Source organism: Aphelocoma coerulescens (assembly GCF_041296385.1).
Source record: "Aphelocoma coerulescens isolate FSJ_1873_10779 chromosome Z unlocalized genomic scaffold, UR_Acoe_1.0 ChrZ, whole genome shotgun sequence".
NCBI classification, from domain to species: Eukaryota; Metazoa; Chordata; class Aves; order Passeriformes; family Corvidae; genus Aphelocoma; species Aphelocoma coerulescens.
This window is the reverse complement of record NW_027184085.1, coordinates 24,595,432-24,613,532: the sequence shown is the minus strand read 5'-3', so window position 1 is coordinate 24,613,532 and position 18,101 is coordinate 24,595,432. Positions and strand designations below refer to the sequence as shown.

Sequence of the window (18,101 nt, the reverse complement as noted above, 5' to 3'; positions counted from 1 at the left end):
ACAAGCATTTGCTGAAATACCCACTAACACTCACACTGATGAATATCACAACCACCTGAAATGTCAGTGCTCACAGGAGTCACACACCTGGAAGACACAACATCTTAATAGTTACCCCACAGCACCAGCCAAGTATTTGGAAAACACAAAGAACCACTTCCATTCAGACCAAAACAAGATCAAGAGTTGTCATATCCTTCTCCTGTAATGCAACAAGTAATCAACTATCCACTCAACACATGCAAGTAGTTAGGAAGGCAGTTCAAATGATTCCATACGGAGGCTACATTCCATACACTCTGGAAAAACTTGGGCTTACCAAAATGCTTGCTTTGGAAGCTACAAATAGCTTACTGCGTAGGCATCTCTTAATCTTTGCGCAAGAAATCCATTATCAGGAAGCGCTGTGGCAGATACTGCACTGGGTTCTACCGACTCGGCTGTTGCAAGTGATTCTCTTGAAAGACAAGTGCTGCTCACGTTGCATTGATCTAGTGAGCTACACCTTCTTGTACACTGTGAGACCTAGAATGAAGAATCGTACATTCTTTTAATCTCTTAAGCCTGTGGGAAGGGAACAAGAAGCAAAGAAGGATTTTTCCTTTTCTCTTCAGTTCTCCTTTTCTTCACAGTAGAGAACACATAGTTACCAAAAAAAAACTATTATCTAGAGTGATGTCCAGTGACATGGAAGTCTGTAGCAATATAAGGGACCTTGACAGGGCCATGATTTCACACTGCATTTTAATTCCATGACTGCCACCTCAAATATACAAACTGTTCCCTTTGATAGCACAACTATATTTATTCAGCATGTATCCATTATGAAGGGAGGAAACTGGCTATTTATTTTCATACTATGAATAAGTTCAATTTCTAGTGGTTAAACTTAAAAAACAAACAAACCAAAACTTGAGGAAAGGTGATGAACTCAAGAGGAAATCTAACCCAGAATTTTAAACAAATGTGTCCTGTGCTGGATATGGTGCAGTTACACCCTAATGTTTTACACAAAATAGCCTTCTTATAAATAGATGAATTATCGCTGTTTGATTTTTAAGCTGGCTTTCCTTTTTTCTTGGGTGGACCTTTGTAGCCTTTGGCTTTTCTTCGCAAGTTTCTCCGATCTACAATGGGTACCTCAATTTCTGCTTCCTCAGAGCTGCTGTCAGCAGCCCTCTCTGCCACTGTCTGCATGTAGTGATCCGTCTGCTCTGGAGACTCTTCTGAGGGCTCTTCCAACTGGTTCTTCTGCGCTTCCTGTCCAGAAGGCTGCTGAAAAGAAACACCCTCAAGTTCAACCATTACCAAAGAGCTCTGACTCAAGGCAGCAGGGGCCTCCTGTGAGTTCTGCCCTGCTTCCTCATTTTGATCTTCTAATGAGGAAGGTAAGTTTTCAGAAACAGATTCTTCTGCTGATTCAGTTACCACAGAGTTGGGCAGGCCATTGTCAGAAGGCTCTTCCTTTGATGCCGATGCAGCTGCATCTTCAGTGCTGGTCTTTTCAGGTTCTTGCTGTTCTTCAGTGCCCTCCTTCTCTACTGATGTAACTTCCTCAGTCAGCATTTCTGAATCATTTTCGTTTAAAACCTATGGGTGAAGGGTGCCAAGACAATCAAAAGGACAATTAGTTGAAGGTACAAGACACTGAACAACTACTGCCCCTAGCTAGCAACCTCAGAGGATACTTCAGCATTCAGTGGGTTTTTAATTCTACACACATAACTTGACAAAACAGTCCTTTCCTCCTTTTTGCACAAGACTATTTTGTGACCTGCATTTGATATCCAGAGTTGCTCTCTGATTTTCAAATTATTCAAAATAGTATTGAGGCACAGAAGAAGCACTCCGATATGAATCTCAAGGAAAAAAAATTATTTTAGACAAATGTAATTATTATTTTGCTAGCATATAATAATCTGCTTTTTCACTAGAAATAAAAAAAACAGTAAAACCTGTGTTCTGAAAGCAAAGGCATTTTAGCAGTAGTTGATTATTTGTACACCTCATCAGGCAAGAATTGCTAGACAAAATAAGTATGTGGCTTTTCACTCAAAGCAGTATTTTAGTGAGAAACAGCAGTTTCAAGACAAACTGCTGCAAACATATCTTTCTTTTGGGTATCACATGCATGTAGGTCCCACTTCTGCACATTGAGACAGAAATGTTAGTGCATTCTCTTTATGGATTTACATCATCTGGCCTAATTATTACTTCTCCCAATAATTTCATGCAATGTTAGGGGCTACTTGCTATCTGTTACTTAAAAAAGAAAAAAAAAACCCTGCAAGACACATACAATTTGTAGTAAAAATGACTTCACGTTTTGTTTCAGTTCTCTCACCTTCTCTGATTCAGTGCCTTCTGGAGGTTTTGCTGGAGCCTCAAGGATTAATGGAACAAACAGTGTTACGGGTTCCTTTCCTTGACTCTCAGACAGCAATTTTGATTCGCCACTTGGAATTTCATTTATTGTTTCACCTTCAGCCATGAGTGAGGTCTTACCAGTTTCTTCTGCTACCTCACCATTAAGAGGTTCTGATGGCATTTCCTAAAAAAATAAGTCACATTTGTAAGTCAAGAGTATGCCCAGCTATTGTTCCCCAGCACTAATTGCCATATATGTGATCCAAATTTGCAGCTTAGTATGAGAAGCAGATAGCTCAGATACCTAGAATTGAGAAGGCAGAACTGAGAAGGCAGAACTTAATGTAGATTATCTAACTTAACCAGAGTGTTAGTTTGTTGTTGTCACCTGCACTAAATTTCTGACCATAGCTTACAGTGTTAGGAGCCAAGACAAATTCAAGTTGTTAACAAGGTGAAGATAGAAGTTGGATTTAGACTTAATGTTTAAATCCAACAGGCAAGTTTTAAGTGGAGAAGCAAAAAGAGCCAACAGAAGTCATTGAAGCATACCAGCTATTGACTTGGTCAAATAAACTTTTTTTTTATTAAAATTAGAGATACTGGGTCAGATCTTGACCTTATTCCAGTTCTCTGGAATTTCTTATTAGGAGAAATCAATGAAGAAAATTAGGACGGTAGACAAGCTAGAAACTCACCTTACTGAAGATCTAAACTCTACTGTTCAAAATACGTACAGTGAAATATTCCCTGAAATTAATTCTGTACTAGCCTTAACTTCTCAGACACACTTCTTAACAAAGCACTGGTGCAAAAAATCAAAGAGCTTAGAGTTGCATGGAGCAAGGTAGCAAGGACCATATTTAACAGAAACTTTAGTTGTATTCCAAATGTATCTGCTATTGCTATTCCATCCAGCTCACCTCCATCTCACTTTGTTTCTCAGAGGGTGATACATGCATCTCCACTTCTAATACAGACTGGCCCTCGTTTTCAACAATTATTTCCTCATCCTTCTCAACAGCATCCACCTTAGGCACTTCCACTAAATCTTCAGAGCTTTCAGATGTGTGGGCAAGAAGTTCCGGCCTGTAGCAGGTATTAAGATACATCTTTTAGTGTGATACATCTAATTTTGGTGATCTCAGCAGAGAAACTCTTTCATGACCTATTATAAGGTGCTGTAATGCATGCTTGCCATCAAAAATATGGATCAAGAAAACTAAATGCATCTAAAAATGGCTAACTCCTCATTAGGAAAAAAAATATCAACTAGAAAAATTGCTTTGGCAATTACAAAATGATATCTGTCTTACTTCCATTTTATGGGAAAGAAATCTGAAATTTCTCTAAGTTTGTTATTTTAAATTTAGAAAGTAGTGAAGTATTACATATTTGAAAGCCACAAAGGGGTAAGAAAAGCAGCAGCTTCTTTTTCACCCCAACCCCACTGTAGAAACAGTTTCAAATTTAGGAATTATGAAAAACTATATTTGTATAATCATTGAAAATACAGATATTACAAAGACCATGACTGGAAAATAATTCAAGGCAATAAACACATTATGGGTGAAGAAGTTGCCATCAGCTAGAGATTACATTAACAAACAGCTAAATATGAAGTGCTAATGCACTGCCCCACTACTGTAGGGTAATAGCAGTAACTCAAACATTCAGTTCTCATTTTTGAGATGACAAAGTTTAGATTAACTATTAATTAATATGATTAATTAATTAATATTACTAATTAATTATTAACATTATTATTAATAATTAATAATAATTAATTAATATATGAAACTATTACATACAAGCAAAGAAAAAAGTACATGCAATATATTTGCAGGAGTCTGCCTTGTGATCTCATTGTAAAGGCAGCTCTGGAGGGTTTTGTCCTACGTGCCAGTCTTGAGATGAAGGATAGGAAAATCCATAGACTCCATAGAAAAGTCCACAACAGAAGACCCTGTTTCATTTGTTGATGTGCATGGAAGGAAAGAACCAAGCTGATATCCTGCTCCCTTGCCTTCATTTTAGTGCTCCTCTTAGCTCTGCTTAAAAACACCATGTAACACATCTTGTGTAACAGCAACACCTCATTGACACAATTTTGCAAGGCCCAAATTTGACATCCAGTATCAGGTTAGTCCTCTCACATACCAACTACAAAATCATTACTAGTGACAGCATTTCTTAAGCTGTGGCAGCATCAAACTGTGCCACTTCACCTGTTTAACAGCTTAGGGAAGTACATTGACAGTGCAGTGCAGCAATACACTATCTGTAATTCCACAGAGTAATTTAAACACAAAAATTAGGCAGTACGTACGTACCTAGCTGAAGGCCTCTACTTCACACAAAAAAACCCCCACAACTAATTCTGCTTAAAGAAACCTAATGGAACAAGCTTGAGTGATTTCCTAGAAAATGATCAAGTTATCTTCAGTTTGTCAAAAGAGGCTTCGGGGGTTGAAGTAGGTTTCTTTGGAAAAGAATGAGAGGGAGACATACACGGAGCAGGATGGGGTGGGCACAGTGTGTCTGAGGGATGAAGGGGCTATTTATTTACTTAAAATAGGTATTCTGAATGGAAACCAGTGCAAATTATTACTCCAAGCCCTGTCCTGTAAGAACTGTTATGGTACATAAGTCATACTACTCCTCACATCCATGTAGTTACAAAAATGCTGCTAGCGAGGATTTTCTTGTTATTTTCTAAGTCCGTGAGAGACTTTTCTCTCTCACAGAAGAGGTAGCAGGGAATGTAAACAACCCAGACACCTGCAACCTTGAAAAGTCTTGTTTATGGTATAGTAGAAAAATATTTTGACAATGGATGTTTTAGGATTTTAGCCAATCACCCCCAAGGGGTGGCTGGCCCTTTGTCCAATTAGGCTATGAAGAAAAAAGTCTATAAAAGAGTTTGTAAAATAATTAAATAAATCAATCTTGCTGCACAACTCCTGCCTGCTGGATCTTCTCCTCCTCCTCCTCCCTATGGCTGCGGGACACGGTGCTATACCGTAGGAACCAGGACTGCGGTAATATTTGGTGCTGCCTGACGTGATTTGCACTCTCTGACGTGTCCTGCTGCTGCGAGCCAAGCCGAATCCCTCTAGAGGTACGCTGTTCCCCTTCCCCCCGGGACCGGGAGGTCCGACAGAACTGAGAAATGGCAAACAGCGGCTCACAAACCGAAGCTGCGATGCTGGTCTGGAAGGGTGTGTTTAGCATATTGCGCACCTCCATTCCTGAAAACTCAGTTCGGGAATTATTAGACTGGGCTACTTTAAAAGGGATTTCCATGGACAGAGATACTGCCCTGGACTTTGCCTTATGGCAGGAACTCGGATGCGCTGTCCGACAGGAGCTCCCGACTGGGGACTCAGCAGCGTTAGAATTATACAAAACCTGGCGTTCATTATTTTTCCTGCTGACAGACCTTGACTGTGACAGCAGGGCTGGCTCGCCTATCTCGGTGATGAGTGACAGAGGAATGTCCGAGGGGGGCCCCGTTGACTGGGTTTCCGGGGAAAATGATAATGGATTCAGAAAAAAACCCCCGGCTCCACAGGCAGAGCCTGCGCCGGCTCACCCTGCACAATTGCAGGACTCCGCAGCCCCCAGGAACCCCGCGCCGCCAGAGGCGGGGGGGTCAGGGCAGCAGGAGGGCGCACAGCCTGCCTTTCCGGTCGGCTGGGCAGCGGCCACGGCTTATCCAGGGCCACAGATCAGCGGCTTAGCCACTTGGATGCCCAGAGAGGCTCCTAGCTCGGTTCCGTACGGACCTGGATCTAACTTCTTAGCCGGCATAGCGCCGGGCGTGCCTGCCCCGGGACTCCCTGGGTGTGGTCCGCTGCCCTCCCTGGCGCTGGACTGTTCTGCGCAGTCGCAGAACCGAGCAATCGACCTCTTAGTGCAGCATTTGCCTTTGCTGATGGAGCTGCCAAACTTATCCCGAAGGATGGAGGAACTCCTCACCCTGCTAGATCGGCGAATGCCCGAACCAGCGCCGCCCGCGCCGCCCGCGCCCCCCCCGCCATCCGCGGGAGATGCGGCTCCGAGCCGAGAAACGGCGCGGCCGGCGGCGAACCCGGCAGCGGCTGCGGAGACGCGGCCAGAGACGGCGGCTGCGGAGCAGCGGGCAGGGGGGGAAGCGCCCAGAGCGACCCCCGAGAACGGGCCGGCGGCGGCAGCGCCGGGCGCGGCTGGGGAGCGCGGAACGGCAGCGGCAGCGGCGACCGCGCCGAACGCAGCTGCTGTGCCAGAGGCGGCGGCGCCGAGAGCGGCTGTAGCCTCAGAGACAATGGCAGCAGTTCCAGTACCAGTTCGGTCGGGGCTGGCCGAGACGGCCTCCCGTACAGAAACTGCTGTTAAAACTGCCGCGCAGCCAGCTGCAGTCTGTCCTGTCTGTTCTGCCTCTAGCGAACTTAGCCAAAGTGCCCCTCCACGTAAATTTCTGTTCACTCCCAGCACCCCAAAGTTGCCTTTGCCTGATGATTCCTCGTCAGGCAGTGAGGCAGATGAGGTTCTGGCCCCAGGTCGTCAGGCGGCTGTAGCCACGTGGCAAAGGAAAAGGCTGCGCCGGTCTCGCCCCTGGACCTTTCAGGACTGCACGGTAACAGTGCGTCCGACGCATTATAATCGCTTCTTAGAGTCCCTTAAGATGCGAGCATTGGAGGAGGGCGACTGGAGGTCATTAGAAATCCTTGGAATGCCATATAGATCTGAGGATTCTGGGGGTAACGGGGGAGCTGTTACACTCCATCCACAGGCGGTGCCAGAAGTTCAGGATGGTAGTGCTTCCCCTAAAGGGGAGATCCAAGCTTTCCCAGTGTATAAGGCTCTCCCAGATTCAGGGGAGCATGACAAGCATGAGGTGATTGCCTGGAAAGTTGCCCAGGACCTCCAATCCAAGGTGGCACAATATGGGCTAGGTTCTGCTGAGGTTATGCAGATAATAAGGGTGATAAATACAGATTTGCTTTCTCCATTTGATATCAGACACTTGGGTCAAATTCTATTTCAACCTGTACAATTTACAGTTTTTGAGAAAACCTGGAGAAAGCTGGCCGGCAAGACTGCATTAGCAAATATGCAGCTCCCTGCTGCTGATCCTAGACAGACAGCAGGAGTGGATGCTTTGATGGGGACTGGTCCCTTCTCTGATCCCAGTCTACAGGGTAACTTGTCCTCTAGTGTCCTGCAGCAAGCTCAACAGGTCGGCATGGCTGCCCTGTTGAAAACCATAGAGTTGTCTGCGCCCAGAAAGCGATATACTGCAATAGTTCAAGGCAAATCAGAGTCATTCCTCTCTTTTGTAGAGAAAGTCGCTGCTTCTCTTGAGAAGCAGGTTGAGGATGACGGGTTAAGACAGCTGTTGTTAAGGCAGTTAGTGAGAGATAACGCAAACGAGGAGTGCAGAAAAATCATAGACGCCTTACCAGGGGACCCTGAGGTAACAGACATGGTCGAAGCCTGTGCTAAGGTGGGATCTGGGAACCAGAAAAGGTCTGCCTTGGCTGCGTTTCTGCAGCCTGTTCGTGCATCTTCTGGTCGTGAACCAAAGCCACCAAAACAGGTGAAGAAACGGAAGCGGCCTAAGCCGAGCCAAAAAGAGAACACACCGATCCCCCAGTGCAAGAGGTGTGGCAGGCCAGGCCATTGTACAGGCTACTGTAGATCCCGGACTCATGCCGATGGTCGGCCTTTGTCGGGAAACTTCCGCCGGGGTGCAAGGAGGGGGAATTGCTCTCCGATGCAGTCTCTCCCCCAGAGAGTGGCACAGGTACAGGCACAGGCCTACCCAGCCACCCTAGAGACGGCACCCACGGATCAGACGGGTTTGACGTCCACACTGCAGCCGCAGTCGTCTTAGACTCTAGCGGTATTTATAAGGTTCCCTTGGATGCATATGGACCCTTAGCCCAGGGATCCAGTGCGATGCTGGTGGGAAAACCTGATGTTGCCCATCAAGGAATCTTAGTGCACTCAGGAGTTATTGATGCTGACTTTAAAGGCCAGATTTGCGCTATGGTCTCCACGCAAAAACCCCCTGTAACTATTCCTGAAAAGACCTGCCTTGCTAAATTAGTGCCTTTTAAGTCTTGTGTCCCCAGGATAGAACAACAAACTCACAAAGATAACGGCAGTGGATCTACAGGACTTCCACAGGCCTTCTGGACTGCAGACATCTCTGACCAAAGGCCACAGATGACATGTACCCTGGTCCTGCCAAGCGCCCAACCACCCCGGATTCAGCTTTGAGGTTTGATTGATACGGGTGCTGATGTAACTATCATCTCCTTCTCTGCATGGCCTCCCTCATGGCCTTTAGCCCCGGTGGGATCGGCCATCGCAGGATTAGGAAGAACCACAGAGAGCTATTTAAGTGAACGGCCTGTGGTGGTGAAGGATTCAGAGGGACACACAGCTACAATTAGGCCTTATGTTGCTACCACTTCCTGTAACCTTTGGGGACGGGATGTGTTGGCAGCTTGGGGCGTACGGATTGGGACAAATTTTAGCAGGGGTCACTGTGTGTAAGAGCGCACAGTATCCTACACTGCCTTTGAGGTGGTTCATTAACACACCAATCCGAGTCAGACTCTGCTCAGTTAGTTGAATTAAGGGCTGTTACCATGGCTTTTCAGCGATTCTCACAGGAACCTTTGAATTTGGTTACTGACTCTGCTTATGTAGCAGATATCACCCAACGCTTAGATTGTTCCCTTCTGAAGGAGGTGAATAATGCGGCTCTGTTTTCGCTGTTGCAAACCTTGTGGTCTGCAATTCAGGCTCGAGTGCATCCGTATTACATTCTGCACATTCGAAGCCACACCAATTTACCAGGTTTTCTAACGGAAGGCAATGCCAGGGCTGACATGCTGGCCAACCCTGCATGGGTAGGGCCTCAGCCTGACAAAATTGCACAAGCCAAGGCATCGCACGGTTTCTTCCATCAAAGTGCACATACCCTGCAGAAGCAGTTTCACTTAACGCCAACCGAGGCGCGCGACATTGTCAGCGCTTGTGCTGACTGTCATGGACTCGCTGCGCCTTTGCCAGAGGGGGTAAACCCCAGAGGGCTAAAAGCCTTGCAGATTTGGCAAACGGATGTAACTCACGTCCCAGAATTTGGTCGGCTGAAATATGTGCACGTGTCTGTTGACACTTTCTCCTCGGCTATGTGGGCTACTGCTCACACTGGAGAGAAGGGCCGTGATGTCATTGCCCATTGGAAATTGGCTTTCTCAGTCCTGGGCGTGCCAGCTTCTGTGAAAACCGATAATGGTCCTGCCTATGCCTCGGAGAAGACACGGCAGTTTTTACACCTATGGGGTGTAGACCATACCTTTGGTATCCCACATTCTCCTACTGGCCAAGCCATTGTTGAACGCGCTCATGGTACCTTGAAGCGTGTTTTGGACAAACAGAAAAGGGGAATGCATGGAGAAACCCCACAGAGCCGACTAGCAAAAGCTTTGTATACAATTAATCACCTTACAGTACCACAAAATTCAAATAATCCTGTTATTCTGGATCATTTTCTCTCATTGCAGTCTGCAGGTGACAGACAACTGCCCCGGGCAAAAGTCTGGGTGCGGCATTTACTCACTAACCAGTGGGAAGGCCCTTATGAGCTTATCGTTTGGGGTCGTGGGTATGCTTGCGTTTCCACAGATACTGGGGTACGGTGACTACCTTCAAAATGCGTTCGCCCTGACCTACGGCACCAGAGGCAGAACAGGCAACCCCTGAATGATGACCAGAACGCCAATCATCCAAATGGCGACCAGAATGTAGATCATCAGCCTAATGACTCTTCTGATGATGACCAGGATGTCAACCATCAGGCAGATGGTCCTTCTACAAGCAGAGACTGGGATGGTCCTTCTACAAGCAGAGACTGAACTTTAAATTTCTTGTTATGGAGTCAGATAGTTAAAGCCTTAAGGACATATTTAGAATTAATAACTGATGTAGATTTCTATTTAGAATTAATAGTAGAGTTGTTCTCTTATCAAACAAAAAGGGGGAATTGTAGTTACAAAAATGCTGCTAGCGAGGATTTTCTTGTTATTTTCTAAGTCCGTGAGAGACTTTTCTCTCTCACAGAAGAGGTAGCAGGGAATGTAAACAACCCAGACACCTGCAACCTTGAAAAGTCTTGTTTATGGTATAGTAGAAAAATATTTTGACAATGGATGTTTTAGGATTTTAGCCAATCACCCCCAAGGGGTGGCTGGCCCTTTGTCCAATTAGGCTATGAAGAAAAAAGTCTATAAAAGAGTTTGTAAAATAATTAAATAAATCAATCTTGCTGCACAACTCCTGCCTGCTGGATCTTCTCCTCCTCCTCCTCCCTATGGCTGCGGGACACGGTGCTATACCGTAGGAACCAGGCCTGCGGTAATACATCCACATCTGATAATTGTTACACAGGTTAACATTATTTAAACTGGAAGTGTTTTTGGGTTTTTTTTTCAGGACGTTAGATCAGATATGATGGTTTAAAATATTGTCTGAGAAAAAGGCTTTACTTCAAAGACATATGGCTCCCTGTAACACTTGTTATTAGCTGACAAGCAGTAACCAGCTCCCAAACTGACCAGTCAGACCATATTTTACTGCAATATATCAACTGTAACAAGAAGTCAGGAAGGGATACCTCCTCAAAGACCACACAGAGTATTATAGATACAAATCCAGATATATTATCTTAAGAAACTATGCTGTGAATACAAATATTTTTACCATTGTACAGATTCAGTTACAACAGGACACTCTCAGCCTTCACTGTTTTCCTGTTACTTCTAATCTCTACTAAGCTTTCACAGGTACTACATTTTGGTGCAATCATTCTTCAGTTGATGCCTCACTTTTCTTTCTTTCTTCCTTTCTTGTATCAGACTTTATTTTAGTAATTTTAAAATAAAGCAAGTAAAGTAGGAAGAATGGAGAAGAAATACCAGTTGCACACTGAGACATTGCTGTAGTTTGTGACTGCCCAAGCAACAAAATCAGAAATCAGTAAAAACAGGTTCCAAGTACCTGCTTTTGGACACTTGAAGAGCACTTTCCTCATCTCTTTGGGAAGTCTCAGGTCCAGGTTCCTGTCTGTTTTTATTTAGCCTCTGACGCTTTAAATGACTGCTTCGTGTCCAGATGGAAACATGAGCTGTGTTAGGGTCTTAGGAGAATAACACACACATACAAAAAGAAAAAAAAAAAAAAAAAAAAAATTCAAGTGAACAAATTCAGTCTAAGATATTCATATAACCTCCCCACCCAAAATAGTTCAGGAAAGGAATTGAGTGCCCCTAAAACAGCATTTCATTGTGGTACTTTTTTTCTGAATAGTCTCTTTACCAAGACTCATAACAATTTTATCTGAATTTCTCTTAAAGTTTAATGGGTTGATTCTCAGCACCTTAGAGGAAAGCCTGTTTTTACATATACTTTACAGATTAATGAAGTAAAATGTAAAGCTGTAAAATAGCCTGCAAAATTATTGATCTACAGTAATTGCAATACTGATAATCAAGATTATTTTTACCTTCAGATGTACTTGCATGGACATCTGTTGATTCTTTACCTTTTTGAGAGTCAGTCTGTGAAGCAAAAACAAAGCTAATGTTATTCTAAAACTTTCTGAATTTACGAAAATAGCTTCATAATCCTACCTATGGCTGCATCTTCCTAAAGCACTATTTCATAGTAATAATCCTATAAAACAGCAGCTACAATAATTCTTAATTTATATCTAAGTCTTCTGCCCCAAAAAATTTAGTATTTTTTAAAATTTATCTTTATGTAATGGATGACTAGTTTTTCTGTGTTTTACTTTTGGCCTCAATGTAAACAATAAATTTGAAAGTGACATGTCACTATAAACAATGCTACCGAAGTTTTTTCCTAACAGTTCTGTTTATAACAAGTGCCCATGTCATTCAATTATAGGAGCCTCTTTCTGTTTGTTTCCCCTTTCTGTATAAACCCAGGGGACTACACTACACTGGTTGGCAAAATTTAATTACAAAGTCTTATTTTTATACTTGTATCCTATCTTACAGTTTTATTTTTATCATTATATGCAACAGGATATGGCAAGCCATGTAAAAAATGGGAAAAACCAGAACTTGGTGATTCATCAGTAATGCAGCTTACATGCATAGTCAGCACAAGAGGCTGCTGCTTGGGTCCCTTGCCCTAGAGCTTTTTTGTCTCCTGTTTCTCCACACCATCCCTATACTTAAATTTTTTCTGCAGCTTAGCTGAGGATTCACTTAGCACTTGATACACTAAAGTGAGTACAAGCTGTACACATTAAAATAAAATTATGTATGTTGTTTTTTCTTAGCTGCTAATAGTAATCTGGAACAGCAATTAACAGCATCCTGGTCCACTTCTCCAGTCTCACTTCCAGTACTGTGGAAGAAGGCTAGCAAAAAGTGGCAATGTCTACATTCTGCTGTTTGAAGTAGTTTCAAGTGAATTTTAAATATATAAGAATTTGTAGACTAACAACAAATGCTTCTAGAATCAAAGCACACAAAATAGGAAACACTAAGCAAAAAGTTGAAAATTAAAGTTGGGGAATGTTTTTTCATGGTTTGGGGAAAGGTGGAGTATTTTCTTTTCTTAGATGGTCCAACAATTTTCAAACCATTGCAGAACTGCTTATAGATACTGCAGATGCCAATTGTAGGGCTGCCAGCAGTTTTACCAACCTATGAGGAGTTAGGGAACTTTGGTATCTACTGTCTTTTCCTCTGGAAAAAGGCAAGAGGCAGGGCTTTACTTCTTAACTCACAGCAACAAAAATCAAAAGAACTACTATCAATCTGCTATTTTCTGCAAGTATACCCGTATATCTCTATAACCAAAACATGTAAGTTTTTAGATAGTTTTGCTGATATCATTATTGGAATCTATCTAAAACTCAGAGATGAGGTTAAAGACACTGTAACACAAGAAAGATAACTAAGAGTTACTGCGTCTGGTCATTGAGAGATTAAAAACATCACTACTTTTCTGTCCATTTTGCTTTGGGAAATACTAATTTTCTCAATTGGGAAAACTTGACTTAAATTCCAAATCTAAAGTTTAAATATTAATAGCTGAGAGTATTGATTTAGCCATTATTTCCCATTTTTAATTAAAGCACTGACTTCTATGAAAGCATGGTTGTGTCAATAATACAGACAAGTCCTAAAGCACACAAATCCATGCTCATGGTATTTGGAGCTAAAATGACTGTCAAGCACATCCTGTGTGGCTTCAGAACACAAATGAAATGGAGGAAGAGCTTCATAATATTCAATGACCCAAATATATTCATGACCACATATCCATGTGTAGCTGTAATCTGGTTGGTATATGAAATACAAAGAAAGCTGCAGTCTTTTTGTACGGACAATGTATAGCTCTCCATGCAAACTTAACATTTGCCATTGTATTGAACTGTGACATGGACATGTACCTCTAAAAACAGCCTCTCTAAACATTTTAATCTCAGAGATAGTTGAAATAATCTCCTTTACATAATCTGCTAGTAAATAGCTCAGATTGAAGGCCCTGACAGCTGTGGCACAGACTGTCTACGTAGTGGTAGCCCCATCACAAAAAAAAAAACCCAAAAAAAACCAAAACACAAACCCAAAACCAAACAAAGCAAACAAACAAAACAAAAATAAAACAAAATACCAAAAAACTACCAACCCAGCTTAGTCATTAGCATTACATCAGTGGGAAGCATTACACCCACACAGAAAGCAACAAAACCATTTGTCTTTTATATACATTATGATCCTGAGCCCATTCAATTATAAGGATATGGGCAAAAATAATTTCTCGTAACTTGTTGTTCAGTAACAATGCAATCAAAACAAGAGGTAACAGACTGTGTACCTACACTTAGCTGTGTTTCTACCTCAGTCCTTGGTCCACTTGCTTCAGATACTGCAGACTGACAAAAATTATCCTCTGCTTGCAAACTCTTATTTTCCTTCTTCAAGGCTTCTCCTGTGAAGATTTAAGAGAGGAAACAGGGAAAGAGAAAATTATAGTACCTTTATATAACAATCAACCATTTGCCCTGCTTTCAGCTGGAATGGAGTTACTTTTCTTCCAAGTAGCTCTTACAGCACTGTGTCTTGAATTTAGTGTGAGATAACACACCGATGTTTTAGTTGTGCCAAATAGTCATTAACCTAAGTCAAGGGCTTTTCACATTCTTATGCTGAGTGAGCAGGTGCACAAGAAGCTGGGGATGGGACACAGCCAGGACAACTGACCAAAGGAATATTCCATACAATGTCAAGCCCAGTATATAAACTGGGAGGGGCTAGTCACGGCAACTGCATTGTGCACCAGTTTTCTCTCCTGAGTTTTATTTTTCTGGTTTTGTTGCCTCCCTTTTCATTATAATTATTGTTATATTATGCTTCTGTTTATTTCAATTATTAAGCTGTTCCTGTCTCAACCCAGAAGTTTTAAATTTTTTTCAGATTCTCCTCCCTACCCCAGTAAGGGGGGAACAAGCAGGTGTGTGACACTTAGTTGCTTGTCAGTTGTGAAGAAAAGGTCTTCAAGGCAGACATTCCCTGTCACCCAGGCAAGTGGACCACCATGGTGAGAGAGGTGTCTAGTACCTGAGGGAGCTAGCTGTGCTAGAGATGATTTGTTATGACTCAAAGAATGTGCAGTCACATACAGATCTAGACAAAGCCCAATGCACATAACCCACATGGTAGATACTTGCATATGTAGCACACTATCATCGTGTGCCAACTTATTGGCATTAATGACCTGGAGAGATGAAGAAGTACCTATGGTGCATGAAGCGGCTTGCTAACTCTGGGACCACAAAGAAAATCTCTCTGCCTACATATGGACTTGCCTCTCAATTGTGAAATAATCTGTTTAAAAAGTATGAAAAACAGCTCCAGGAGTTCCAGCAACAAAAAGAAGATAGGTTCTACTCCTTAGCTGAAGAGACAAGTATCTCAGCTATTAACAGTATTCATAGCTATTAACAGCATTCTTTTGCTCAAGAAAGAGGATATAGGGTAGGTACACACCAAGGTTTTTAAAATCCTGTGGGTTTACCTGTGGGACTACAGAAAGGATATGAAAAAAATGAGATGGAAAATCCACCGCCACTCTAGAGGCATGGGCATGTGAACTTCAAGGAGAACCAATCACAAATGTGGATTCTTCCGGGAAAATTGCTGCTCCAGTCTCCAGTAGGCAGCTCCCCAGACACAGTGGAATGGCTAACCTTACTTCTGATTCTATGGTGAAGAATTCTAATCCTTTTTCACAAGAAGTGGATGGAGAATTCTATATGCAGTACTAGAGGACCCCTGCCTCCCATCACTGGGAGAAGATCAGTTAAGTTCACTGGACTGTGTGGATCCAGTGGCCTAGAATGTCAAACCCACAGGAGAATAAGGCTCTAATAGCATTAGTGCATAGTGTGCCATAATGTCATCAAGCACTTGTAGTTCTGGAGTGACAGGGGGATCCCAACAGCTGACTATATTGGAGGCTGAGACTAGCCTGACTGGGAATGAGTGGCAAAAGCACACCACAGTGACTGGCCCAGAGGCTCCGTGCATCTTCGGCACAGACTATCTCAGGAGAGGATATTTCAAGGGCCCAAAAGGGTATCACTGGCTGCCTTGGAGACAGAGGAAATTTAAGCAGCTGTCTGCCTGGCCTCTTCTCTCAGAGGACCCTTCTGTTGTGGGGTTGTTGAAGAATATCAGGAGCCAGTCACTACCACAATGGTGCACCAGCAGCAATACTGCACCAGATTGTCCAGGAATCTTGAAAGTGATCAAGGACTGGCCTGAAAAGATTTTGGAACATCATTACAGGAAAAGGTGACCCATACTGAAGAGGACACCCTGTCTAATAAATTACCAGAAAATGAGGAGTAATATGCCTTATTTACTGATTGTTCTGCCACATTGTTGGAAAGGAGCAGAGATTGATTCTCCTGTGACAAGTTGCTAAAGGAGAAGGTGAAGCAACTGAGTTTGCAGAGGAGAAAGCCATCCAGCTGGCTTTAAACACTGCTGAATGAAAAAAATGGCCAGTATTTTAGTTTTATACTGACTCATGTGCAGTGGCAAATGCTTTGTGGGGTGGTTGCAGTGATGGAAGCAGAGCAACTGGCAGCACAAAGGTGAGGCCATCTGAGCTGCCACATTGTAACAAGATACTGCTGTCTAGATGGAGAACCTGGTTGTGAAAATACCTTAGATATGGACACACCCAAGAATTGGGCCACAGAGAAACTTCAGAACAACCAGAAAGTGCATCAGGCAGCTAAGACTGAAGTGACTCAGGTGAGTCAGAATTGGAACAGAAGGGAAAATTATTTCTAGCTTGGTGCACCCATGACACCTCAGATAATCAAGGATGAGATGCAAATTATAGATGGACACATGATCCAGGGGTGGACTTGACCATGGACACAATTGCACAGATTAGCCATGAATGTGAAACATGCACTGCCATTAAACAGGCCAAGTGGTTAAAGCCTCTCTAGTATGGAGAAAGACAGCTGAAATAGAAATATGGTGAGACTGGGCAGATAGACTATATCACACTCCCCCAAAACTGCCAAGGAAAGTGTCATGTGCTTTTAATGGTGGAAGCAACCACTAGAGGAGAAAGAACATAGGCCTGTACTCCATACCACCACTAGGAACAGTGGGCCTTAAGAAGGAAACCCTAAGAAGGTGACAGTGTCCCAGAAATTCCAGGAAGAGTTAGTGGGATTCCTTTCCCAAACAACATCATAGACAGCTGAGCCAAAGACCATGGCATTGAGTGGGAATATCATGCTCTCTGTCAGGCACCAGCCTCCAGAAGAATGAAATTATACAACAGATTGTTACCCATTTACCCAGGAACACTGAGTGGCAGGACCTTCAAACATTGGGACACATTTAGCACAAGCCACCTGTTAAGTAAACACTAGGGAATCTGACAGTCAGTGTGGCCCGGCACAATCCAAACTTATACACACTGTAGAAAGGGATAAATTTCCTGTAGTGCTCATAAATACACAGGGGAAAATAGTCTGGTTTATTCCTGCTTCAGGAAAAGGCAAAAAAATTTGTGCAACTGAGTTTGCTCAAGCACCTGGGTCCACTTACAATGTAATGCAGGGAGATGGAGAAGTCCTTTGCACTCCTTATGGGGATTGCATTTTGGGTGAGGGTAGCCAAAAAATTAAATTGCATGTTGTTTATTGCAATATAACACTGTTTACTGTCTCTTTCATGGTTACGTGCCCATCACTGAACTGGGCACCTCACAGCACCTGCTTTCACCATTCTGAATTTTGGGATCTGAACCTGATTCCCATTCAATTGCCATTTCAAGAGTATTACAGTAAAAATCACCCAGACCAATGAAGAATTAACTTCATGAAACCAAGCAAGTGCAGCGGTGATGTACCCAGAACCGGCTCCAGCATGTAACAATCTAGCTTCATGCAAAATCTTTTCTGGCCTGAAAGACTGTTACGACAAATGGAGATCAAAGTCATGGACTAAATGGACTCAACAGACATTTTAGAGGCATAGCCCATAGACATAGTGTGTGATGTACGTGTACATAACAGAAGACAGGAAAGGTAATGGTGTATGGTAAAGAATGGAACCTGGGCATGGCATAAAAGACACACAAAATAAGGAGAGGATATCGTCCCG

General features: G+C 43.1%; 1 protein-coding gene across 1 annotated transcript in view; it reads right to left on the bottom strand.

Annotated features, from left to right (window-relative positions):
- Positions 1-455: 455 nt before the first annotated feature.
- The window catches only part of FAM169A (family with sequence similarity 169 member A), a 40,610-nt gene continuing 22,964 nt past the window's right edge, over positions 456-18,101 (bottom strand). Inside the window, exons 8-13 of the mRNA XM_069001754.1 lie at positions 14,285-14,394; positions 11,927-11,981; positions 11,422-11,560; positions 3,291-3,456; positions 2,345-2,551; positions 456-1,590 (exon numbers count right to left, since the gene is read on the bottom strand). Of these exons, the coding sequence (XP_068857855.1) occupies positions 1,057-1,590; positions 2,345-2,551; positions 3,291-3,456; positions 11,422-11,560; positions 11,927-11,981; positions 14,285-14,394 (1,211 nt within the window). The 3' untranslated portion in view covers positions 456-1,056. The remainder of the gene's footprint in view (positions 1,591-2,344; positions 2,552-3,290; positions 3,457-11,421; positions 11,561-11,926; positions 11,982-14,284; positions 14,395-18,101) is intronic.